General features: G+C 33.2%; 1 protein-coding gene across 1 annotated transcript in view; it reads right to left on the bottom strand.

Moving 5' to 3' along the window:
• COL3A1 (collagen type III alpha 1 chain) overlaps window positions 1-12000 on the bottom strand; it is a 38272-nt gene extending 26272 nt beyond the window's left edge. Inside the window, exons 1-4 of the mRNA XM_025404562.1 lie at window positions 11752-12000; window positions 1535-1737; window positions 1250-1300; window positions 702-815 (exon numbers count right to left, since the gene is read on the bottom strand). Coding sequence (XP_025260347.1) covers window positions 702-815; window positions 1250-1300; window positions 1535-1737; window positions 11752-11830 — 447 coding nt within the window. The 5' untranslated portion in view covers window positions 11831-12000. The remainder of the gene's footprint in view (window positions 1-701; window positions 816-1249; window positions 1301-1534; window positions 1738-11751) is intronic.
• Between the last annotated feature and the right edge of the window lie 14800 nt (window positions 12001-26800).

The raw sequence follows: 26800 nt of genomic DNA, 5'->3' as shown, positions 1-26800 counted from the left end.
GGTCTAGAGTTAGGTTCTATATGGTTACTAGAATAAGAATAACTTAGACAATACACTTTGGTTCTTGTTGAATTGCTTTTCGAAAAGCACTTTTTAACCTCACAAAGATTTGTATAATATATTTTCTTATTTCGCCTAATTCCATGCAGCAGAAATTTTGTCATATTTATTTGGTTGTTTTACATGCAGATTTATTTGGTTGCCATGCTTCAGGAGAAGCAAGATGTGCTCTGAAGGATTAGCAAGAGCAGTTTCATAGGCAGAAATAATCCTGTTCAATAGGAATATTCACAGTTCTTCAACTTCTTTTTATCCAGACTTTTAGAGGCTTTGACATTGGTGTTAGTAAGAGAATAAAGTATAGATATAGTACTAACTAAATTATGTAGGTTAATTTTTTTCGTAAGTTGATAGTTCACTTCTTAAACATAATGTGTATGCTATACATCTGCTGAGAAATTGGCAACTTTTCTAAGTATATAGGAGCAATGACATTAGCATTATGAGGACGAATGAATACTTATAAAGCACTTAGAATAGTGCCTAATACATAGAATCACTAAATAAGGATTTATTAAATACATAGAATCAGAGAACAGATACAAAGAACTCATAATAGTGAGATATAATATAGAGTAAAGAAAGAAGATGAACTAGATAGTTTTATGAGGGGATTTTTAAAGTAACGTAATTTGTTATACCTGAGGACCAGTGGGGCATGATTCACAGATTCCAGGGGGGCCAGGAGAACCAGGGGAACCTGGTTGTCCTGGAATACCAGGGTCACCATTTCTCCCAGGAATACCAGGAGGGCCCTAAAAAAAGAGGTAAAAATAAATTAAATAGTGAAAAATCCTGGTGATTCAGAATCATTATCAGATTGTTGTTTCTCCACTTTATAATATTAGGAATCAATATAAGTAATATGTTTTCTTTATAACACATATTTTTAATCAAAATCGCGTGAATAATTTAAGTATAATATATTCCTTTGTATATTGACCTATATATTTTATTTAAACTGATCATGGGGGTGAAGACATAATATGAAGTTTGGGAAATTGAAATCTTTACATGTACAATTATGGATTCCCAGTCTGTTGTTTGGTGCCATTATTCAAATATGTGGTAATAAAGATAATGTATGATGAAAGTTCAAATCTAGAAAGGGTGTGAACAGAAAAAAAGCAAATTCTTACTAGAATTATCATTAGTATTAATTTTATTCTACTGAAGAATGTTTACTTACTGGATCTCCCTTGGGGCCTTGAGGTCCTTGACCATTAGGAGGGCGAGTAGGCTAATAAATGGAAAATAAACAAGTTAAAGAAGACAAGGAATTTGCATATTATTTCTTAACCCAGATTCTAAGCAATACTTATCTTTACATTGAAACATCCACTTTTTACTTGTAATACAAACATAGCTATTTGACGAACATGACTTTCATTTCCTTTTAGGCTCCTATGATATAAGAACTATTCATGTGTCTAAATATGAATATTGAAGGTGTACAGTTTATCTTTGAACTCACAGCAGTTGGAGGCTGCGGGCAAACTGCACAACATTCTCCAAATGGAATTTCTGGGTTGGGGCAGTCTAATTCTTGATCGTCACATATTATGTCATCACAGAGAACGGATCCTGAGTCACAGACACAAATTTGGCATGGTTCTGGCTTCCAGACATCTCTATCCGCATAGGACTGACCAAGATGGGAACATCCTCCTTCAACAGCTGAAAAACAAATTAGATGACATGAAGTTTCCTCAGGTTTTGCTGAAATGTGATTTTTGTTACTCTGTCAGGGCTACTAACAATAGCCAAAGTTGAAATGGTTTGAAACAAATAATTTCTTCCTTTCATTAGAAAATGATATTTGTCCTACATAATTTGCTAAGTCACAAGGAATTAATTAAAATATCATATCTGCTTATTATCATAAAATTGGCATACCATAGTCAATTTTCCTTAAGACCAACAGGTATTTTAATTTCATTTATAGTAAGAATTAATATCAATGTATATCACACAAGCATTTAAACATTTATTTATTAATGGTACAATTGAAAATAAGCTTTTATACCCAATTGCTATTCTTTGCCTTAACAGCAGATGGGAGCATTAAACTAAAAAGATGATTTTGTCACTAACTCTGAAGACTTTATGGATTTTATTAACCTAGTTGAGAAATTCAGGGGAAAACTGAGCTAATCTTGGCACCATAAAACTCTACCAGATTTTCCTGGGAAAGCTTTAACAGAACTTATTGTGTGTATCGAATGTCACTGTTAGCTCTGTTTGGCATTAGTTGGTCAACATGATATGATATAATACATTGTATATCCCATATGGATGTAAAGACATTTCCAAATCACCAAAAAGAAAAGAAAAAGATGTTTTTAAAATAAATATTGGCAAGGAATAAGTAAAAATAATAGGGAAAATATGAATCATAACCATCTGTATTTGTGGCTTAAAATGGTAAAAAATATTGCTTCAACCAAAATTTTAGACTTGCTTCATAATTATATACAAGGTACTGAAATTTCAGCAGCTATTAACTATGAATCAGCTTAGGAACTGCCAAAACAAAACCTGGTCTCAATTCTTAAAGCATTAGCTGTGTATTGTGGTTAAATGCAACTTTAGTTCTTGACGATTGGTATGATAGTTTGCCAGTAATTAAGTAAATAAATAAGTTTCTCAGCATCTGCAAAAATTTTTGCAAACAACAAATGATGCACTGTTCAGTAATTTATATTTTTGTGAGACAGTGAAATTTTTATTTTCTCAAAGTCAAGATATTTAAAATATCTACTGAAGGAGGTCTGCTTCCGAGTAGGCAAGTAGTTCAAAATTAGTTTTTGCTGCCTAGTGGTCAAGAGGCCTTTTAGTGGTCCTAAGATTTTTCCATCTGGGCACGACATGCAGCCACAAAAAATCACCTTTTCAAGTTCTTGTTTCTATATCTTCTCTCTGTCTAGGGTAATAATAATTTAGGTTCATATTTAAATGAGTTGAAATGTTCAGCTGATTTAGTAAATGTTCACCAAAAAGAATTTCAAAACCTAGACTCTAGGGACTACTGAAATTGCTTCCCCCTCTCATTTCCATGTATGTGTTCTGATACAAATTTAATGATATTGTACAACACACTTGATCTATTTGAGAAGATAGATAATCCATTCTTTCTTCATGTTACGATTTCTCAATGTAGTTTACAGCTAATGAAGGAAAGCTTCATTTTTTAAATGCAATTTTAAGTAAGCAAATAATTTGTTTATTTAGAAAAGTTATTCTAATTCCTCCTCTATGTTTGAAACACATATATGATAACATGGGATATATTTTCTATATACATTTCCTAAGCTTTTAAAGGAGCATTTCTTAATTCTTAGTGAATATAAAAGCTGAATACCAAAATGCTTATCTCAGTGCAAATGAAGTAGGCCTGTTTGAATGGTGTTATGGAAAACATATTTAAGAGAAGAGCAAACAGTCATTGACACATTGGTGTGAAGAGTAATAACGTAGGTGAGTCTATGCATTAAACTCATTACAGAACTGGCATCTTATATTTAAGTACTAAGTTCACCAGTTTGCAGAAAAGGTCTGAAAATTTGGGGTTGGAAGATTGTGCCATAAAATTACATGGAACACTGTAATTACACTGGTTCCTTTTCTCAAAATGAACCACTTAAAAATTTTCTCCAAATCAACTTTATATGAAATGTTCCTACAGATTAGTTTCAGCTCAAGGTTTTCCCATTAATAATGTGTATTTTAAGCTCCCCAGATCTATCCTCAAAAACATTGTTAGATTGTACGGATGATTCTTTAGATTTTTGCCCCTGGATCAGGAACATCTTTTCACACTTAATACAGCATGTGGGTTATGAAAAACAGCTATTGAATACTAAAGGCCTATTAAAGACAAATGAAGATAATAGTTAAAGCTAGGCTCAAACATTTCCTATTTTAAGTCTCTTCTATGTGTTCTTGATCTGCCTAGAAATTAACATAAATGCTTTTCCTTCCTGTGTATTCAACCTCCTCTGTTTATGTCTCATTAAGGGTGTCCTCACATCATTAGAAGTACAGTACTTTCCATTTGTTCTGCTAATTACTAAATAAATGAGCACAATATTGACATACTAAAATTGTAAATGAGCTTGTTAAAATTGGGTTAAATGCAATGTTGTAAAAATTAAGGTTGTTATTTAGCTTATTGTTTCCAAATTTTACTAGACACATGTTATAGTACTCTTTAAAACACAGTGGCCTCAATATAAAGATTATTTTAGTTCAATTAAAGAATTGTCATATTCTTAAAATATTTTTTTGCTCTCACCTGCACATGACAGTCAACATGGTGCATGCATGTTTTGTTTTACTTTAGAAAGTCATATTGTTTTAAGTTAAAGAAGAGAGTTGGAATGCTTAAAAAATAAGAATTAATGCAACTTTGTTTATTGCCGTAAGTTATTTCATATCCACTTGAAATAAATTTGGCTGTCCTGAAAAGTCAGTTCCTGTAAAAACTTGTGGCTGAAAATTAGCCCTTTCTCTGTTTTTCTACCTTAGTTACCTTTGCTGAAAAAATAGAGTTTTGTGTAGCTTCCTTTATCGTCCCATGCATGACAAAATATAGTTAGCAATATATTCTACTGAAAGTTAAGCCTCTTAGATTAATGTTTCATGGACCTAGTAATATGTGTGAAAATCATGGCAAAGTCAAAGTCAAGGAAAAGAATATTTTGTTTCTAGAGGAATAAAAATGCTCTAGTTAGCCATTTGCAACATTTAGATATAGAATAGAAAATGGGATTTTGAAATAAGTCATCTCATATTATTCTCTTCATTTCTTAGGAATCTGTATTCAGAGTAGCTTTGGTTAAAATAATAAGTTAATTTTTCCCAAAAATATTAAATAAAAGGCAAATAATTTCATTTTACTATTGGAAAGTAATGGACTTTCCAATTACTTCCGTTATTTTAGTTGTTTAAATCTCTCTGTTCCAATTTGTAATTAATTTTAAATTCCATCTCCCATGTCATTTGGTGTTTCTGTTCCTTACTACAAAGTACAATTCTGAAAGAAATTTACTTGTGATCACACAAGCAATGTATTAAGCTCAATCATCTCCTTGTTGGGATCTATAATATAAAACATATTGAAGCTAACACATGACTTAAACCACTCTTAGCTGCTTCTTTCCTAGTTTTCTATTTTGGAATTTTAGAGAAAAATAAAGCCAGATAACATAGTTTTATATTTTTAGGTGCGCATAAAGCTTACTTTTTTGTGATTCTTTTGTTTCCATTCTTTATGTTAAATTATGCTGACTTGAAGAAATCATATTGTTAGGACAAAAATGCATATTATGTTTGTCTTAATACTATTTTTGGAGCAATATTATTATTATTATTCCCTAAAGCACCTAATTAAATTAGTTAATTTGGCTTGAATGAAAAGAGAACATTTTTTCCTCTTCTCTTCTTACTGCATCCTTATCTGGGAAAAGATGTATAATCTGAAAATCTAAGAATCACAGATATGATTTGTAAATTATCATAATTTATTTTCATTACTTTAGAAAGCTGAATATTTTGTACATGTGGGTATTTGGCATTCATACAGTTTCCAATTGAAATATGTTTAGTTTGCCTTTTAAATGATACTGTTTGGAAAACATAAATTTTAATAAAATATTTTTTCTGCTGCTTATATCTTTATTACAATATCTTAAAATATGTTAGATTACTTAACAAAAAGGGCTCTGAAGAAAGTATCTGGAGACATTCTAGGTGAATAATTTTAATTTAAAAGCACTGTTTTGCATAGACAAGGAAGATTTTATTTATTCCTGCTATCTCCAGGAAAAAAAATTGATAAATTATCAGTTGTAGATATTTTCTTGTTTCATATTTTATAGATATATGATTTTTCAATCTCCAGTTAGAAATGTCCTTTAAGTTGATTAATATTTTATCCTGTTAAAAATAAAAATAATTAGATAATTAGAAAATTTAAAGTATCTTATATCTAACCAACAGCAATTGCATGTATAATAAAATCTGCTTAGTGTCAAATTATAAAAACATTGAAGAGAATATATTCTACTTATTACAGTTGGCAAACAACTGTAAATTGTATAGTTTTATAAATAAAATTTTACATTTCACCATCCTTACCACTAACTTACTAAGTACTTTAATTTCTTCCTTAGAGTAATTTTATTTGCCAGCATTAGTAAAACTAGTGCTAGGTAGAGCTTGTATAGTACCTCCTATCTTGTAGGCATTGCTCTGAGTAGTTTGGATATTTATTTTGCTTCATACTCCCAAAGGCCTTATGAGCTTAGAGCTGTCATAATCCTAATTTTACAGATGAGGAATCTTAACCACAGAAACATTAAGTAATTTCCCAAGGTTACACTGTCAGGGTAAAAAAGATTTGAATGTAAGAAGGCTTCCTCTAAATTTGATACTCTTAATTACTGCATTCTATTTTCTTTCTGCTATTTCAAAACTGAATATCATTAAAGAAGTCAGCTCCAAAGCTCTGTCCCATATGATTTTTTATCACCGCAAGGTTAAAATCTGAATCTAGATAGGTATATTTTTAAGGCGAACAGTTCTCTGCAAAATATCTTTTCTATCGGGCCTCAAAACAGGAAGATGCCATCTGGAGTTAAATTCTCCTGTTTATTTTCTCTTGACCTTATGAAGAAGGGTTACATCTCTAAAGCCACCCTGGTGACATCCAGACCACCAACAGAATAAATGTGTGACTCAGAAACCCTGCATACGTTTTGCTGTATACAAAAAAGTAGAATTCTAACAACAATAGTACCAGACAGAAAAGACTTCTGCATCCAGTGCAAAAATATGTTTAAGATGTCTCATTAACACACTGTGTTTCAGAAAATATAGTTATTAAATGATTCCTATTAATGCTTATCTAAGTTCATTAGAAGTTTTCATTGAATGAAACTCGAACCTTGTGAACATGCTATGCAATTTCAAAGAGTATATCTATGATTTTAATTTGCTTGAGAAATGCAGTCTCTGTCATCCTCCACAGAAAATACTGTACAAAAACAGTTTCAGAAAAATGTATGCCATTTTACTCAAGCGGTACTTTCTTAACACTAGAATTCAAGGGAAATTTAACTTTTAATAATTTCTGGATCTCTTTGATGTTTATATCTTTTGGGCATTTTGACTCATCCTCTTTCAACGTTTCATTTTGCTCATTAAGACTACATTTTAAACATCAGTGCTTGACCTCAGTCATGGAAAAAAACAAGGGTTTTATTAGTTAATCTGAAAGGAATCCACTTCTGCTGTGTTTTCATTAGACACAGACTGAAACTCTGGTGGTTAATGTAACTCCCCAAACTGCAGTTCACAAGTGATTTATGTAAGAATAGCTATCTCATTTTTTCCGTTGTCATCTTGACATGAAACAGGCAAAGTTTCCCCTTTGAAAAGTCTGGAGAGTTTTTTTTACACTATATGACCCTTTTTTTTTTTTTTTTTTTTTTTTTTTTTTTGAGCGTGGAAACAATGGGATTGAGCTTTTTTCCTAGGGAAAACTTTTACAAGAAACAGTTCACTGAGAGGGTTCCAGAAAGTTATTGTAGACCTGGAAACTTTACAACTGTTCCTCATGTCCAGCAAAAGCAATAACATCTTTCATCTTTAAAGCTTTAATTCTTAAGCAATCTGCTTTAATCACTTCAAGGCGGTGATATCACTAGATGTTACAAAATTAAATTGCTGGGCTACATAATTTTTGGAACTCTGCACCAAAGAAGCCATTCACAATGGAAACTGGAGTTTCGGTAGATGGCACTCTTTTCTCTGAGTGACAACTCAAGTCCAGCATGTGACTGTAGATGTAGAACAGGGGCTTTCCTGAGGAGCTGTCCTTTAGCCTCAACTATAATCCTGGTAAACTCACAGCCAATCATTCTTGATTTTTAAAAAGAAGCCTGTAAATAAGACATCAATCCAGGAATCTGAATTAGTTAAAAGGCATTTAATCACAGTCTTTCCTTCTTTCCCAGAATTGTTCCAGTGGCTTTGCTTTCTTGTCTTATAATGCTGAATTTTATTTAATTCCAGAATTTAATAAAAATAACTTTTTATGTGTAGGCCTTTAGATCATCTAAAGAGTATTCAACATTAGATGAGCTAAAGGCCTACACATAAATAGGTATTTTTGAAAATCCAAATTTTTCAAAGCTCTGGTATTACCTGAGCATTTTTCCTTCCCTAGAAATAAAGCTCAGGTAAGGAAATACAAGTATCATGAATGAAAAACACAAAGTGTTGTATTATAATACTTTATTTACTCACATAGAACTGGTGATAATTTCTTTTAAAATAAGATCCTGAGCTTCTGGGCTTTAAAAAATAAATGTTCTACTCTCTATAAAATTGAGTATTAAACAGAAAAATACCTATTCTTTCTTCACCTTTAGAAATGCATTATTAGCTCATGTACTTTCTAGGACGATATATGATTTTTCAGTATCTCCTTTCAATGGCAAATAGTTACAAAACTAAGAAAATTCAAATACTCTAATTTTAATGTGTGTTCTGTAATTATCTAAGACTTAACAGAATATTGGTCCTAGCTTTGACTTTGTCATTTTCTAGTTTTGTAATCTCACATAAAGCACTGATCCATGTTAGGTGACTGACACTGAGATGTATGAGCAACTGTGCATCCTCTCCGCTTAAAAATGCAGTTGTTCCTAAATTTATAACATTTTCCTGTAGTTCAATGTGTTTAATTGTAGGGACAAATGCAAACCAGAAAACCTGAATGTTACCTGAGCCAGTTATAAATTCCCTCTTAAAGCATAATGAAAAATATACTCTCATGACATCTAACAAGAAACTGATTCTCTGAGTCCATTTACAGTTTTAAAAATCTCAAACAACTAAAGGTCCACAGTTTATTTTACTGGAATTATCACTGTAGCAAAATATAGAAACTCAAACATTAGTACACATTTAATTAAACTAAAGTTTCTGTTTCTGCCCTAATGAAGCAGTATTACTTAGTAACAGCTGTCTATAATCTATCTAGCAATTAAGCAGTGAATAAAATACTTATTTCAAATAAGGACTACATCAAAGACATGAAAAATATATTTAAAAAATAGTCATATGTGGAATTTTTTAAATGGCCATAACATTTAAGCTAATTTCCAAAAAGTCTCTGAATACTGTTACCATTGTGTTTTTGTGTCAGTATATGTGTTTGCAATATTTATCCGTAGCATACTAATTTCCTTAGGAAAGCAGTGTTAACATTTAAAATTCACGCATATGATTTTTTTAAAGCTCATTATAAACTACTGAAGCCAGCTACGTAACATTAATATTGGCATTCGTTATGTAAATGGTAACCTGGCTTGTCAGCCACTAGGTGACGCATCTTTGCACTTAAAATTTGGCATGTTTATAAACTACAGGAAATATAAAACAGACCATGTTTCTCCATTGGTGGAATATAACACATGAATTAAATACAATTTTCACAAATTTGTAAGAAGATCAAAATTCTTTTTGAGGACTTCTTTATACCCAGAAAATGCCTGTGAGTGAACTAGAAGTGAGTGTTCATTAGAGCTGTGCTGTCTCTGAAGTTATGAGGACATATACAAGAAACACCACCCTAGAACTTTATGACCGTTCTCAGTGTGCTGAATATTCAGATGCCTCCTGTAACTTTTCCAAACCTTATCTAATAGCAGAATTTTCTTGTAAAACCCACAGGGAACGTAAGATGTACTGTCTTAAGTCAATTAAACTTTACTTTTATTCATGACAAAAAAAAATATAGGCTGAACGGTTCTCTTTCAACTCTTTTTGAGCTTAAGAGCACACAAACACTTATCAGTAAAATTTTATATTTATTGATTATTTTTTGCATCTAAAGAGAAAAAGGGAAATAAATACAACTTAATGTGATGACAAGGTACTGTAAGTGTCAAACACTCCCCCTCTAAAGTTGGACTGGGAAGAAAAATAGCCACAGGGCTTACAAAAAGCTTGCAACCACTAGGCAACTACAAATACATTGCAATTTTTTGAGCTAAAACCTCCAAGTTTGTAGTCTTTTCAATAAATGGGTGGTGGGGGATAGTAGTCATTTGGTATCCTAAGAAAGGACTGTGAGTTGTAGCATCTCCTGGGAGGAGCAGGATAGGGAGGAAAAGAGGAGAGGAATAAGAAAGGAAGAAGGTTTGCGAGTTCAGGGGAAAGAAAGGGCGAGGAGGCAAGGAGAGAGAGAACTAAAAAAAGAAATGGAGGCATAAGGAGGCAACATGGGGAGTAGGGAGGGAGGAACAGGCAGGGAAGACAGAGGAGGAGAGAGGAGTAGAGATGGGCTTGCCTAGGGAGGGGTGGGGTGATGAGTGAAGAGAAGTCTAAAGGAGCCAAAAGGGGTGGAGAGAGATAAGGAGGAGGGGAAAGGGAAGGAGAGGAGGGGTAAGGAGGAGAGGAAATTAAGGGAACAAGGAATATGGGTGTTTCTTTTCTTTTTTGTCCATGGGCTGAATATAACTGAAGACATTTCGTTGTATATCTACCCCTCCCCTCATACACACATTTACATGTATTACCTGTGAGGACAACAAAGACATTTGATATTACAAACAAAAAACAAATTATCATGCAATGTCTTTTGCAAAATCTATAAGTTTAAATGTAACCATGTTTAGTCATGTGCAGTAAAAATTCTCTAGTAATTTCCCCTAGCTATCTTTACATTTAGCATTTAAATATTTATTTCTGTGGAAGTTTGTATTCCAATTTGTTCAGTATTTTCATGACTATGGTTAATAAAAGAATATTTTCACATAAATAATGAGACAAATGTATTTTTAGGAGAAATTAGAATATGAAAAACATCACATGCAATTATTAGAAAATATAGCTAAACAGTTTTCTGAAGTCAACAGTACTAGTATCTTTACCTTGTTTGTAGCAAAGTCAAAACTCCTGTTGAAAACATTTTTAAAAATATTTTCTTCATTAATATGAATGCAGTTAAAATGTAGAATATGTGGAAAATATTAGTCCCTTAACATCTTGCTACTAGAAAATATGAATTAATCAATCATTCTCGAAACAAAATAAAAACAGGAATAATAAAATATTTTAGCAGTTTGATCCCTTTGAAGAATATTTATAGGTATCTTGTTGTCGTTTTACAGAAATATATTCAATGATTCTGATAATGCATAGTACCTTCCTTTAGACTGTTCTTAATCCATGATATTTGAAACGCATTCTTATTCAGAAAACAATGCTCGATATTCTAACCTTACAAAGAATCCAGCAGACAAAGAAGAACATAAAATTATTGCAAGAGACCAATAACTTCCAGACTGCCTGGGGAAGTATTCCAAGATGTTAACAATCCAGGAGGGAAAAATTTTAAAGCCATTTTTAAAAGTTTCCAGTGCCTTCAACATGAAAACAAGTTAGTACAAGAACATCTTATCTTAAACAACCACAGAACTCTTAAATACACACATAACACTATTATTTTTCAAGTAATGTAAAAGCACAACTATAGTCAGTTCAACATTTCACAATTTGGAGCTTATAGAGGAAATTATCTTTAATCTGGCAACTGATTTTCCCCCTTTGCACCCCTCTTTGTGAGGAGAAGAAAAGACAAAAATCCCATAAAGTTTCTTGAAAGCAGTACCTACTCACCTTCCTGTTGTGCCAAAATAATAGTGGGATGAAGCAGAGCAAGAAGTAGCCAGCTCCCCTTTTGCACAAAGCTCATCATGTCTAAATATCAGACATGAGACTCTTTGTGCAAAAAGGAGAAAAGAAAAGCAGTTCAAAGTAGCACCATCAAGTTGTTCCCTGCCCTTCAGCACCGGGCCCGTCATAAAACTCAGCCACTGAGATTCCTTTGCTTTGGCCTTAAATAGGAAAAAGTTTGGCTTCCCTCACTTTCCAGCCCCTTTCTGAAATATGAGAGCCGCACCCATCCCCTCAGCAGTAAAAGAAATGATAAATATTTCTTTTTCCCTTATAGAAGACACAACCCACAGTAACAAAAAGAGCACATCTGGCATTTGTATGCATCTGCTTATGTAAAAGTTTGTTACATATTTCAGTCTTACATATATGTTTGTATAACTTAGGAACGTATAGAAATGCTCTGCCTTGTTTTAATATATACAATGTAAATGCATACATTTTTATTTCCCCTTATAAAGTTAACAACTCCATAATTTTGAAAAATTGCTGGATGCCCATTCATCCGGTATGTCTAATTTGCAGAACTGATCTTCTAGAAGATTTTTATGTTGGGATTTTGCCAGAATTAATCCTAACTCAATTTAAATAGGGGACTGTAAGAGATTCACTGAAAGAAAAGCCTCCGTTTGCCCCTTTGACTCATCCACCCACCCTGGGTCCTAGAAGTTAAGTTTCAGGCAAATGTCAAAAGACAAAGTATTTGAGCTATGTTTACATGGCTTCCTAAAAGTTAGATACTTATCTATAGCTGTTTCCATTTCTCACAAATTTCTTTAGCAAGCCAGAGTGCTTTCTTGTGAGATTTCCAATTTTTATGTTGCCTGGGAAAGACAGAACAGATCTTTCTAGAGAAAAATTCAGCCTTTTTCATGACATAACTTTTTAGGAAACCGGAAGAGAAAGAGTTTATCACATAGAATAGCAAAAGAGTAGCAGAGAAAGTGGTCTTTTTTTTCCTGCATTACTCTAAAGATTAGTATACATATTTCTAATTTAGACTTTTATGTGTATACTTTCCAGATCCTCATCCACAAAACTTTCCAATATATTTCTGGATCTATCAAGCAGCAATTGTTGTGTCATATTTGAAAGAAGGGCAAATACCATTTATAGGTCTTTGATAAATCTCTGCAGGAAAAATATGCTTGTCCACAGTATAAGGATATATCTGGCAATGGAGATATTTCTTTACACCCTAATCATCAGTTCACAGTTAGTTCATCTATCTCTATAATCTACAGTGGAAATTTCAATTCTAATCAAGGTCACTTGAACTAATTTTCTTCATGTTCACCTAAACATGTCCATCTCTATGCCTGTGCACATAAAATTCTCCCCATTTCACACCAATTCATGGAAGTCACTTCCTTATGCCCCAATGCAAAACTTTCCTCCTTAAGTAAAATACCTCCTTTAAACTTATTTTCATCTTTCTCTTTCTTCTAATTTGTGTTACTAAATTTTCACTCAATTCGTATATGTATTCCCAGGTGTACATGAATCCTGTAAGTAGGGACAGTGGCACACTTGCTTTCTTATATATTTTTGTTTGTTTGTTTGTTTGTTTGTTTGTTTTTTGAGACGGGGTCTCCTTCTATCGCCCAGGCTGGAGTGCAGTGGCGCAATCTCGGCTCACTACAAGCTCTGCCTCTGGGGTTCACGCCATTCTTCTGCCTCAGCCTCCTGAGTAGCTGGGACTACAGGCATCCGCCAACACCCCCGGCTATTTTTTTGCATTTTTAGTAGAGACGGGGTTTCACCGTGTTAGCCAGGATGGTCTTGATCTCCTGACCTTGTGATCCGCCCGCCTCGGCCTCCCAAGCTTTCTTATATCTTTAGTCACAAGGAGCACAAACCAAGACATCCCAATGTAGATGACATCATTCGATGACAGGAAAGAAAAACTAGAACGAGACCAGCCTCTTGTGTATCTTTATTTTAGATTGGAGAGTCACTGCTTGGGGGCGTGGGAGAAAAGTAACAGTTCAGAATGGTCGTGAATATAAGCTTTTCTACTGGATCGCAGTAGAGATGTTGGGGAAACGCTGCTATATGCATCTTTCTGTCTTTCAAATATCTTTGTCCTGTACATAAAAAATATTTCCTGTGTTCACACCAATTCAGAAACATAGTTTTTCTCATGATATCTTTGTATCTACATAGAATTCATATATCTATATTAGATTTCTCTCATTGTTTTAGGTGGTCAATAAAAGCTGAAATTTATTGAATTTCTTCATCAGATTTATTTTCCACTGTGAAAAATGAGAAATGTTATTTTAAAAATAATGCTTGTTATGCTTTATTTTAGGCATTATAAATAAAATTACTACTGTTCTAAAATTCTTAATTTACTTAGCTATTCAAATAAAAGCCTTATACTCATGAGAAAAATTCATGATTGATGCACTCACTTAAGAAACATTAGCTGATGCTTTGCATCTGGAAGGATTGTTGCATTTTAAGGTCTCCAGGAGAGACCTAGAAAATTCATTCTCCAGATATTCTGATTTACCATTCTTCACTACCTCAAATATATGATTATATTTGGAGGTTTTGCACTAGGATTCTTTGCATTCTGTGTCCCAGATCCTATTTCTCTACCTCCTATCAAAGCATTTCTTTATACGGGGTCAAAGCATTTCTTAATACAGGGTCTGAACTAGGTGAAATGCATACACTTCTGAATCCTATTATGCCATCCAGGAACTGCTGTCCTCATTGTTATCTAGACACACATTTCTTCCCATACTTCCCTGACTTCACTGATGTTAACCAGGACACATAAACATGTCATTTTGCTTTTTGGATTGCATTTAGAGGTTTAACTCAAATCTAAATACCTGCACCAACTAAAGCACTGATTTATCTGGATTTCCTTTAACAAAGAGAGTGCCTGGAAAGATGAGGCAAAGCAAGGGTGTGGCAGATGATCAACCAAAAACTCAAATCTTTTCCAATTCAGTGGAAAGTGGAGTTTGAGAGAGATGCACAAGCACAGCTGTGATGAACTCAGTAGGCCAGTGAATGCCAGCAGCACTTTCTACAAGAGCAGTAAGAAAATCAGTTATCTCCATCATGGAAAACACATGGAACAGAAATGTTTCAATCTTTCTTTCCTCTCCCCTCCCCTTTGTTGTGCTGCTTTATGTGTGATTTTCTTTTTGAAGCCAACCACATGCTTTATTTTTAGGGACATTTTCTAGGTTTCAAATCACTGTAAAGCCTTTAAAAAAGTACTTGTGATAATAGAAATACCAGTACAACTGTAAAATACAATGCAGGTCTTTTTTTATTATTCCCAGAGAGGTGAATCAGTTCACTCTGTTGATAAGGGTAAAACCACATTTGAAGAGTTGTATTTCCTTTAAAAGAATTTGAACAAATACTAGTATGTGCATAGTAAAGCCAGAAATACAGTTGAAAAAGTCATGTTGTACTTGCAGGACTTAAACATATTTAACCATGGATATTTCCAGGATTGAGGCAAATTATACCAGCAGTGGGACATGATAGTCCAGTATTTGAGTGATTATATGACCAAGTCTTCAAGACCCTTTTCTTTAATTTCCCCTTAGTCCCCAAGGTAGAGTTCATTGACCCCTTGTTTTTTTTCTTATAGAACTATTTTAATAACCATTTCTTTTTAGCCTAGAAACTTCACTTTTGTACAAGATTTATATTTTCTTGACATGTAGCAAAATAAAGTTTTAGTAAAATTTAGTTAGGAAACACGAAGTATCTCAATTCCTATCTATTCTTTGCTATTAAACTTAAGGTTCTAAATTTTTATCTTTGTATTTTGCAGCTGAAAAGTATCCCAAGAATGAACACAAAGTTTAAAGAGGTTACATGACTCTCAAAATTACTCATTGGAATTGTAACTAACTAAAAATTTTCACTTTTGTACAAAATCCATGTCTTCTTGACATTTAGTAAAATAAAGTTCCAGTAAAATTTAGTTAGAAAAAACTAAATGTCTTGATTCCTGTCTATTCTTTGCTATTAAAGCTAAGGATCTGAATTTTTATCTTCGTATTTTGCAGCTGGGAAGTATCCCAAGATTGAACAGAAAGTTCAAAGAGGTTACGTGACCCTCAACGTAGTTCATTGCAATTGGAACTAACTAGCACACTTTACAAATATTTTCACCATGCTTTCCACTAATCACTGATTGTGGTAAAGATATTTTTATGCAATTTAGGAGTGTGGTAAATACAAATCTGACACTTAATTTTGTATTTTTTCTAATGAAGCATTGTGAAATGATAGTGTTATGGAGTTAATGGCCAATTTACAAAAATTACTATTCTGATTTTTGTCTTGTCATTAATCTTTCAGTAATTTTCAGTATTGTATTTAAGTAAAAGTTCACTACTTTACACTTAGTGAAGTACAATCTTAGAGCATGCAAAACCATTTACATACGTGTTTTTGTGTGTTTATGTATGTATATGTTTATATCCCCCCCCCACATATATGTATAACTAAATACATATGTATATACTTTTAAAAGCTGACAAAAATTCGAGCAGGTAAAATTTTCTAGAAAAATTCCTTAATATACATGTAAGGTAACTTGTATTTGTTATATCAATGTTCCTTCACATAAGTAGATAAGTATCTATGAGTTTTCTCTTATGTAGACATAAACCTGTCACCTGAAATCTTATTTAACATAACAGACTATTAATCATTGAAAGGGAAACTACTGGCAAGCCTCTACTTGAATTGTGAAACTTTCTGAAGTATTGTAAGCATGTTCTCTTGAACGAAGCCCTTATATACTTATGTTTTAATTATAGCTTTATTTGCTATCATAATTATTATTGTAATTATATTTGAAAATTCATAGAAAATTGAAATTCATCTCCTTACCTAATCTCATTCCTGAATATTGTGATTACTTTATAAATTTACCACAGGGGTGACACAGAAACTGGGATGCCACATCGTGAAGCAGCTCAGGAGTTCCCTGTTGAGTCTGCAGTTAACTTAATCATTCTCAGGGTTGAAGCTCCACTCTGCAAATCCCACTAGACTCTCCATCAAATATAATTTGTCATCTGAGTCATCCTTAGGAATTCTCAGCAATATCCAACACAGATGTAACAGCTCTTCAGATGTAGCCAGTTCTGTGTAAAGATAAAAGGAAGGCCCAAATCATGATTTTCTGATAGATACATGAGCTAGGTCAAAGCCAAACAGGGAATCTATGGAGACTGATTTTTAATTCCTATCAATATCCTTTCTATTCAGATATACAGTGGAGGCTCAGATTTAGGATCTTTGATTCCAAATAATTCTTAAGTACCCCAAAATTGAAAGCCTCCTCGTCAGGCTCCCTTGCCTAAAATAAACAGACATAAACAGGCCTTTCTGTGTTTAACTTGCCATGACTATTAAATTGTCTACTAAATTGTCTAAAGCCTTCAATTTTGTCTATACCTTAAATCATATTTAAAGACTCTACATTTAGGTATGTTCTTGGTATATGGAACATTATTCTTGGAGGAGGGATGTCACAGCAAATAGTCTCCTTTTGTTCCCAAGGATTCAAGTGTTGCCTTCTGGAGACTTGGCTTTCTTGTGGCAATGTCTATTTTAGAAGCATTGTTTTGTATTTCTTTATGTACTTATTTTATTCCTTTTGATAACCTTTTTTGTTTCCTACCCTCGCTCACTTTTAAAAATCATGCACAGTAGTAAACACAGTCCCTTGTACACAATGAATACTGATCAATGTAAAGGAGACTGACTGAATTAGGATGGTATTAAATAGTATTTAAAATATGAAGTGTTTAATAATATAAGAATTTCTTAAAAAAAAAAATAGGACCCAGACCATGGATCAGTTTTTGCTCTTCACCTCTTTATTTTATAGATACCAGATACATTTCATAAAGTGATTAAGGTAAAACATGTGACTCATGAAAATAAACTACTCCAAGTAGAAAATCTTCACATAAAAATTATGCCATATTGATTATTCAAAGTGTTAACCTTTGGATAACAATACTAAATAGATGAATATAATTTGATTTCTATTATTTCATGTCCAGCAACCCTTTCTATTTCTCAACCTAAACCCAGCAGGATACAAAACACTATTTTAGATAATTCTTGACACGCAATTAATCTTGATCCAAGTACTATCTTCTTAGCAAATCAAATGGCTCTTTTTTTTTTTTTTTTTTCCCAATACCTACTCTACATTTCTGGGTTTCTATACCTTTGCATATACTCTCTTTCTGTCTAAAATGATTGTTCCTCATTCTATATGTTCAAATCCTATTTTGAAGATTCAACCCAAAGATTAAGTAACCTACAAGATCTTTCTGATCCTCCCTGTTAAAATCATTTTGCTCTCCCTTTAATTTACCTTACCTTTCCTATGCCTTTTAGCTTATTTTAATTTACATCCTTTTATGTCCTTTACTAGGCTGAAAGCTACTCCAGGGAAAAACTAAGGTTTATCTTTCATTTTATACTTCATTGTAACTATTACATGGCTTTGTGCATAGTAGGAAATTAATAAGAATCAAATGGTAAATGATTTAAAATATGAAGCACTTAATCCAGAAAAACACATCTGAAGTAATCTATTTCCTTTGTATCCTTTAGATCTCATGTAATTTTCAATAAGTTAATTATTTCCAGTATTTCCATCACTCTTGAAAAGGAAGGTCACTCTTTCCAGCATAGGAAGTCTTTGGATTTATAATGGATTTAAAAAACTTCCAGATGTTATGAATTTATTTATAAAATAGAAAAAAAATAAACAATAGAACTAGTTAGCAAATAAATTGAAAGCAGTCAAACTCTGTGTTCACGACAAGTATTACGAGTCAGAGACCATGAAAAAAAATTTATAAAATAGAAAGAAATACAGGTAATTTACCGAGGATTATGAAAGAGAATGACAAAAAAGCCAAAAGTTAATTTCAAAATGAATTGAAATAATTGAACTAGAAATGCATCATAATAGTAATTTATATTTAGTTTAGGGTAAAAAGAAAAAAAGACATGTAAATGAGCATCATGAAATTAAAATGCTTCAAAGAGGAATTATCACACTTTTTGTTTAAATTGTTTTCACTTTTCTTGACTCAATTTCCTTACTGTGAAAATTTTAAAAGGAAAAAAATTGTGCAAAATGTCAAATAAAAAAAGAAAAAATATGAATCAAAATACTGAAAATTCCTTACCTTCCCACAAATACAGACACCCTACATGTAATGTAAGACAAATATCTAAAGCTTTATATTTTATTGCTTGATTTTTTAGCTTCAATTCCCATGAGAATTGTGAGAACTTCAATCTGTTTAGTTGAGCATGCTAAGGATACATACAAGGCAGGTAATAGTATTCTAGAGTGGTCTCTTTATGTGTAGGAATTGTAATCCATTTTTTGGTTGTTAAGAGCAAGGTTAGCTGGAAAATGGGCAAACCACATTGACCTAGATTCAGCATCAGGGGTGTGGCGCCATGGATTGTGTCCTGGTGTCCAGCTGAAACAGTCACTTCTAAAATTTTAGTTAGGGTGTGGCTGGCGGTGTTAGATCAACAACTGAAAGCTAGCGTTGGAGGTAATGTGTGATCAAACTGGGTAGCATTGTGTGAGATTTCCCTGACCCTTCCCGTTTCCTAACTTGGAGTTATGTAAGTGACACACTTTTTATGGTGAGGAAGGGGAGAAAAAAAGTACATTTTATGGTTATTTGTTATGATGACTAACTGGGAAGAAATAAGTAGCTAAAATAAGGTTCTTGAATTATTTTATGATACCAATATTTCCCATTCAAAATATGTTGGAGAACTGTTTGATCTTTTGTTATCATATGGATTTAGAGGGGGGAAAAAGATACATCTTGGAAGACTTCATCGAAATTAACATCAAACTGAAGAAGATAATTTTATAGCTGCACTTTTTGCTATAGCAAACACCAGGGCAAAATATGGCCAGACAGTCAACTGGGACAGCATGACACATCACTGGAAAAAATGATTGTTGAGTACAAAATTACGAGAAAAGTAAAATCATTGTTGAAGCCACGTTAGCATACTCTGTTCAAATTATATCTGATTCTCTAGACACTTCTTTTGGAAGATTCCCCAAAACAAAAGCAGAGAAATTACATAAATGGTTTTACAGGCCAACCTTTCTGATTTAGTGTGCTGTAAGTTGCTTACAATGTTTCTCCAAGTAGGGGATCCAGGAAAATTCCTAGGGGTTGTGGATTTTGGAATTTCACCAAGTCCTTAATGATTGCAGCCCACTAGTTAGCAAAATCCTTCCTAGCTGTTATTAAGAAGAAAGTATGACAAGGCAACCAGAGGAAACAACAACAGTAGTGATAGCCAGTCAACATCTCCAGTGCCTATACGTACCCATCACAGTGTCAGCTTTCTTCATTGTTATTCCCATCACTACATTGCTGTAGTTAACTTTTCTTCTGCTTCACTAGAAAAGATAAGGATAATGCTTCTCATTTCTTCTCAAAAGTTTAGAATTTAGAGACAATGGGCATCAAAATTTTGGGTAAAGATATATTGAAGAAGAATACCAAAATATGGATCATAATGAATGGCTACATTCCAAAAGTGCTTCATTTATTTTCTGATAGTTATAATAATTTGCTCATAATTATTACTTTATGTTTTCTGCAAGACTGAAAGCTCCTTGGGGAAAGAGTTGTCACTGTTTCTTTAGCACCTAGCAAGCAGTCCAAAAGGGCAGACATTTGATAAGGACCTATTGACTGATGAGTTGCTGAGATTGTAGTCAAATATGGATGATTCTGGCAATATCATTATTTGTCCAGTCTATTTTATATAATTTAAGTTTAAATTAAGCCCCCCCAATTTTCAATCTTGAGTTGTGGTTTTATAAGAAAGTTTTCACTTTACAATAAAAGTATCCATGTGTGAAATCTTAGGATATTTTTCTTCATTTTTTTTAACTTCCAAATTAAAATCCCTGCCAAGTGAAAGAAATACAAGGAAACTCAAATAATTTGCCAGAGGCAAGTTTATTAACATTTTCCCAAAGCCTATCTTATTTGAACTGTTTATTTTGGATCTCTATCCAAGAGATAATTTTTTTTTCCAAAAGCTTGTAAGAAAAAGCTTGGCTCACAAATGTTAGTTTGCATAGATAAAGGCAAAAAATTGGGTTGAGGGAAGAAGAGGAAGAGAGTCTTTCACAGTTAAAGTAGTCTCAGAAATGATTTTTGACTGTGCGATTTAAGTAGTTAGCCCTCAAAAGTGTTATGCAGAGCACTTCAATCATCTCAAAATAAAATCTGAGAAATATTAAATATCTAATGTCTGATGAAGTTCCTGGCATGTAAGTTGCTCAGTAAATATCCATTTAGTGATGAATTATGAAATGAGCTATGTATGTTGACTTTATTAGTATGAAAAAGTTGTTATGAAAAAATAATTGTAGATAATTTTTTTATAATTAATAAAGCATTTCTGAATAATAATGGCTATGCACACACATGCACACATATGTAAACTTAGAATGGGGCTTGTGCATACTAGGTACTATACACACACACACAAACACACTCACATACACACACATAGAAAGTACCCTCATCACATCCTTATGAATGTGTACTACTTTTATATGCTTTTTTTAAAATGAGTAAACTGATTTGTCTAAGATGCACACTTGGTAAATGACAGAGCCAAGATGCTAATCCAGGAAGTCTGGTTCTGGAATCCATTCTTTTAATCCCAATATATTATGTGAGTTTAATAGCCCTATGTTTTGAAATATATTCTAAACTATATATTCAAATGAGTGGTTTCCTCTTTGATGGAATAATTTTGAGTAACTACATTTTGTTCAATTTTTTCTCCATCACTTATTTGTTCAAAACATATTATTTTCATGTTCTTATTGGTGGAACCATTGAGGGTAGGCTTAACTTTTTTTAAATGCCAAAAGCAATTTGTTGCAAGTTGTGGTTTGACACTGCATTAAAAAATATGAATATGTGGTAATGATTCTGATTTTTTGAATGTCTCATAAAATGATCCTAAAGTAAATTCCATAGAAAAGTTCCAAGAGTGTTTTTGAAAAATATGTGAGGATCCAGTCAAACACACATTCTTTCTGTTGTGATTGCAAAAATAAAAGTAAATAATAGAAAAGAGAAAAACTCAGTACTCTATGAAATTTAAAAGTCAGTGGAAGGCTCCTTTACATTTACTGTTTTGAATTGAGATGGTGTGACCACACAATGGAATACAAAAGGTCTGAATGAGTAGACTCACGTTCTTCTACTAAACTAGAATTTTTAATCCTATTTTTATTTTTCTTAAAATCTGTTAGGATAATCCAAGTTTTACTGTAGTCGGTATTAAGCTTAGATTAGTTGAGTAAAGCCAGAAAGTGAAAAATTAGGCTTTCCCTCCCCTCAGGGCCTGTCCACGTTGTAAACTGTACAAAATGATCCCACCCTGACAGTGCACGAATGAACACAGTTTCCAACAAAACTTACTTATGTGGCAGGGAGCTGTCCTGAAATGACATACTTAGGCAAGTATTTCCAAAAGGATCATAGGTTTTTCTTTACAACACTCTCCCAGACTTTCCAACATTTCTCAACTTAGACATCTCTTTATCACTTTTTCAAGCTTGATAAATTCCCCGGTTTCTTCAAAGAAATCTTTTTGCTCCAAATAACATTTTAATTGTTATATATACATATAGTTATGTGTGTGTACATATATATGTATATATAATTTATGCAGTGCCAAAAAGCAGTTGAAGAACATGAAAGACAGTTAACTAAGGAACATCGTACATTATCAACAGTTAAATAAATAAAGACAGCTAACCAAATTCCAATTTTTATAGTTTTAATTTTTAGACATTAATCATTTGATGGATGTGTCATTTACTCTCACTTTATAGATTTGGGTTTTCAAGGGCATTATCCACTTTGTACATATTGCCTCCAAATTACTTTCCAATCATTTAAATAAGTGCCTCTATGTGGATAATTGTATAATTTACAGCTCAAACAATCTTCCTTCAATTAGTTAAGTACACTATTCAAATACATACTGTATGCAAAGCACCATACTGAGTTTGTCAGGATATAAACAGAAAAGCAATACATAAGCCCTAGCCTTAAATATATTATAATCTAGTTAATATTAAACAGATTATTTGGTTACTCTTGGCATAAATTCTCTCACTTATAAAGTGGTAAATTTAAACATGATTAACACTTATTTGTGTAAAGAAGAGTGAGTGTACTTAGAATGATAGGGCATAAATTGCAAAGTTGCTACCATATGCTTGGACAATTCTACATGTTTGAGAATAAGCAGAGATGCTCAACCTACTTCCTGACACTGCAGGGTTCATGTTAGTGAATTTGGGTAAAGCTCATATTATCCCTTGCCAGGCAAGTTAAGACCTCTTGGTGAAATGATATTGAAATAAGATGTATGAAATTATTTTACTAATATTTCTATAGAATAATGATTAGTAGACGTAGCAAAAATTCATATCAAGTTTGTAGGTAAGACCAGGCTACACGTTGCATGAATAGCCTTAAGATTAAAAGAAAGAAGCTTTTTGTTTTTCTATTAGACTAATAAAGTTGTATAAGAGATAAATGTAAAATCATTGGTAAAAAAGTTGACTGCACAAGAATATGTTGAAGAGAAATATGACTGCACAGTATTAGTTGATATGAAAAAAGTTAGATAGGTTTCAGATCAGTTTTTCTATGAGATAAAATAGGAAACAGAATAGATGAAAGCACTACAAAAGGCAGACTAGTTTTTCTTTTTTATGTACAGATCATAATCCTAGTACCCTTAAAATATTCAGAGTTAGAGCAAGCGCATCTGCAAAAACCTGATTATACCCTATCCCACGGTTCTGTCAATAATGTTTACCAGTAAAAGTGGAATGTTATATACTACACAAGGGAGATAGGCAATTTTGTAATGCATGTGAGGAAGGCTTTATCTAAATGGATATTTTGGCAGTAATACAGGTAACCTTTATTTTAAAGGAAAGAATACCTTTTCTTTTCTCTTCTCTTCCCTTGCCTTCCCTTTCCTTGCCTCCCTTCCCCTCCTCTCCCCTCCCTTCCTTCCTTCCTTCCTTCCTTCCTTCCTTCCTTCCTTCCTTCCTTCCTTCCTTCCTTCCTTCCTTCCTTCCTTCCATCTTGCCTGCCTGCTTGCCTATTTGCCTGTCTGCCTCCTTCTCCTTGTCCTTCTTCTTCTATTCCTTCTTTATTATCCTATGATATTTTTTCTTTTTTAAAATTTATTTTGTATTTCAATAGGTTTGGGGGGAACAGATGGTGTTTGATTACATGAATAAGTTCTTTAGTGGTGATTTCTGAGATTTTAGTGCATCCATCACCCAAGTAGTGTAAACTGTACTCAATGTTGTAGTATTTTATCCCTCATCCCACTCCCACCCTTTCTCTCTAGTCCCCAAAGTCCATTGTATCATTCTTATGCCTTTGTGTCCTCATAGCTTAGCTTCCAATTATGAGTGAGAACATACAATGTTTGGTTTTCCATTCCTGAGTTACTTCATTTAGAATAACAGTCTCCAATTCCACCCAGGTTGCTACAAATGTCATTATTTCATTCCTTTTCATGGCTGAGTAGTATTCCATGGTATATACATAATACACTTTCTTTATCCACTCTTTGATTGATGGACATTTGGGTTGGTTCTATATTTTTGCAATTGCAAATTGTGCTGCCACAAACATGTGTGTGCAAGTATCTTTTTGGTATAATGACTTCTTTTCCTCTGGATAGATACTTCGTAGTGGAAATGCTGGATCAAATGGTAGATCTACTTTTAGTTTTTTAAGGAATCTCCACACTGGTTCCCATAGTGGTTGTACTAGTTTACATTCCCACCAGCAGTGTAAAAGTGTTCCCTTTTCACTGCATCTATGCCTACATCTGTTATTTTTTGATTTTTTGATTATGGCCATTCTTGCAGGAGTGAGGTGGTATTACATTGTGGTTTTGATTTGCATTTTCCTGATAATTAGTGTTGTTGAGCATTTTTCCATATGCTTGTTGGCCATTTGTATATCTTCTTTTGAGAATTGTGTATTCATGTCCTTAGACCACTTTCTGAGGGGATTGTTTGTTTTTTTCTTGCTGATTTATTTGAGCTATTTGTAGATTCTGGATATTAGTCCTTTGTCAGATGTACAGATTATGAAGATTTTCTCCCATTCTGTGTATTGTCTGTTAACTCTGCTGATGATTTCTTTTCCTTTGCTAAGCTTTTTAGCTTAATTAAGTCCCATTTTTAATTTTTGTTTTTGTTGCTTTTGCTTTCAGGTTCTTGGTCATGAAGTCTTTGCCTAAGACACTATTTCACAGGAAAAGAAAGGAAGGAACCATTCCTAAATGATTCTGTGAAGCCAGCATAACCCTAATACCAAAACCAAAGAAGAACATAATAAAAAAAGAAAACTGCAGACCAATATCCCTGATGAACATGGATGCAAAAATCCTCAACAAATTACTAGCTAACTGAATAGAACAGCATATCAAAAAGATAATCCACAATGATGAAGTGGTTTTCATACCAGGAATGCAGGGATGTTTTAACATTTACAAGTCAATAAATGTGGTACACCACATAAACAGAATTAAAAACAAAAATCACCTGATCATCTCAGTAGATGCAGAAAAAGCATTTGACAAAATCCAGCATCACTTTATGATTAAAACCCTCAGCAAAATCAACAGAGAAGGGACATAAGTTAAAGTAATAAAAGCCATCTATGGCAAACCCACAGTCAACATTATACTGAATGGAGGAAAAGTTGAAAACATTCCTCCTGAGAGCTGGAACAAGACAAGGATGCTCATCTTCACCTTTTCTATTCAACATAGTATTGGAAGTTCTAGTCAGAGCAATCAGACAAGAAAAAGAAACCAAGGGCATCCAAATTGGTAAAGAGAAAGTCAAATTATCACTGTTTGCTGATGATATGATTCTATACCTAGAAAACCCTAAAACTGATCCAAAAAGCTCCTGGAACTGGTAAATGAATTCAGCAAAGTTTCAGGATGCAAAATTAATGTACAGAAATCAATAGCTCTGTTATACACCAACAGTGACCAAGCTAAAAATCAAATAAAGAACTCAACCCCTTTTACAATAGCTGCAAAAAATAAAATAAAATTAAGTACTTAGGAATATACCTAACCAAGGAGGTGAAAGAGCTCTACAAGGAAAACTACAAAACACTGATGAAAGAAATCGTAGATGACACAAACAAATGAAAACACAACCCATGCTCATGGATGGGTAAAATCAATATTGTGAAAATGACCATACCGCCAAAGCAATCTACAAATTCAATGCAATTCCCATCAAAATAGCACCATCATTATCAGAGAACTAGAAAAAACAATCCTAAAATTCACGTTGAACTCAAAAACAGCCCATATAGCCAAAGCAAGACTAAGCAAAAAGAACAAATCTGAAGGCATCACATTACCTGACTTCAAACTATACTATAAGGCTATAGTCACCAAAACGGCATGGTACTCATATAAAAATTGGCACATAGACCAATGGAACAGAATAGAGAACCCAGAAGTGAGGCCAAATATTTGATCTTCAACAAAGCAAACAAAACCCTTAAGTAGGGAAAGGGCACCCTATTCAACACATGGTGCTGGGATAATTGGCAAGTCACATGTAGAAGAATGAAACTGGATTCTCGTCTCTAACCTTACACAAAGATCAACTCAAGAGGGATCAAAGACTTAAATCTAAGACCTGAAACCATATTCTATTATTTTAATTACCAATGTATCCTTACTTATATATTGGACATATCCTTACTTATTTATTGGGCATATCCTTGCCTAGGGCTTTTGAACTTGCTGGTTCTGCCACCTGGATCGCTCCTTCCCAATGGCTTCATGGTGTGCTTTCTCATCTTCTTCAGGTCTT

This window comes from Theropithecus gelada, chromosome 12 (genome assembly GCF_003255815.1).
Source record: "Theropithecus gelada isolate Dixy chromosome 12, Tgel_1.0, whole genome shotgun sequence".
Classification (NCBI taxonomy): Eukaryota; Metazoa; Chordata; class Mammalia; order Primates; family Cercopithecidae; genus Theropithecus; species Theropithecus gelada.
Note: the sequence above shows the minus strand (reverse complement) of the source record. Positions and strands in the feature narration are given on the sequence as shown.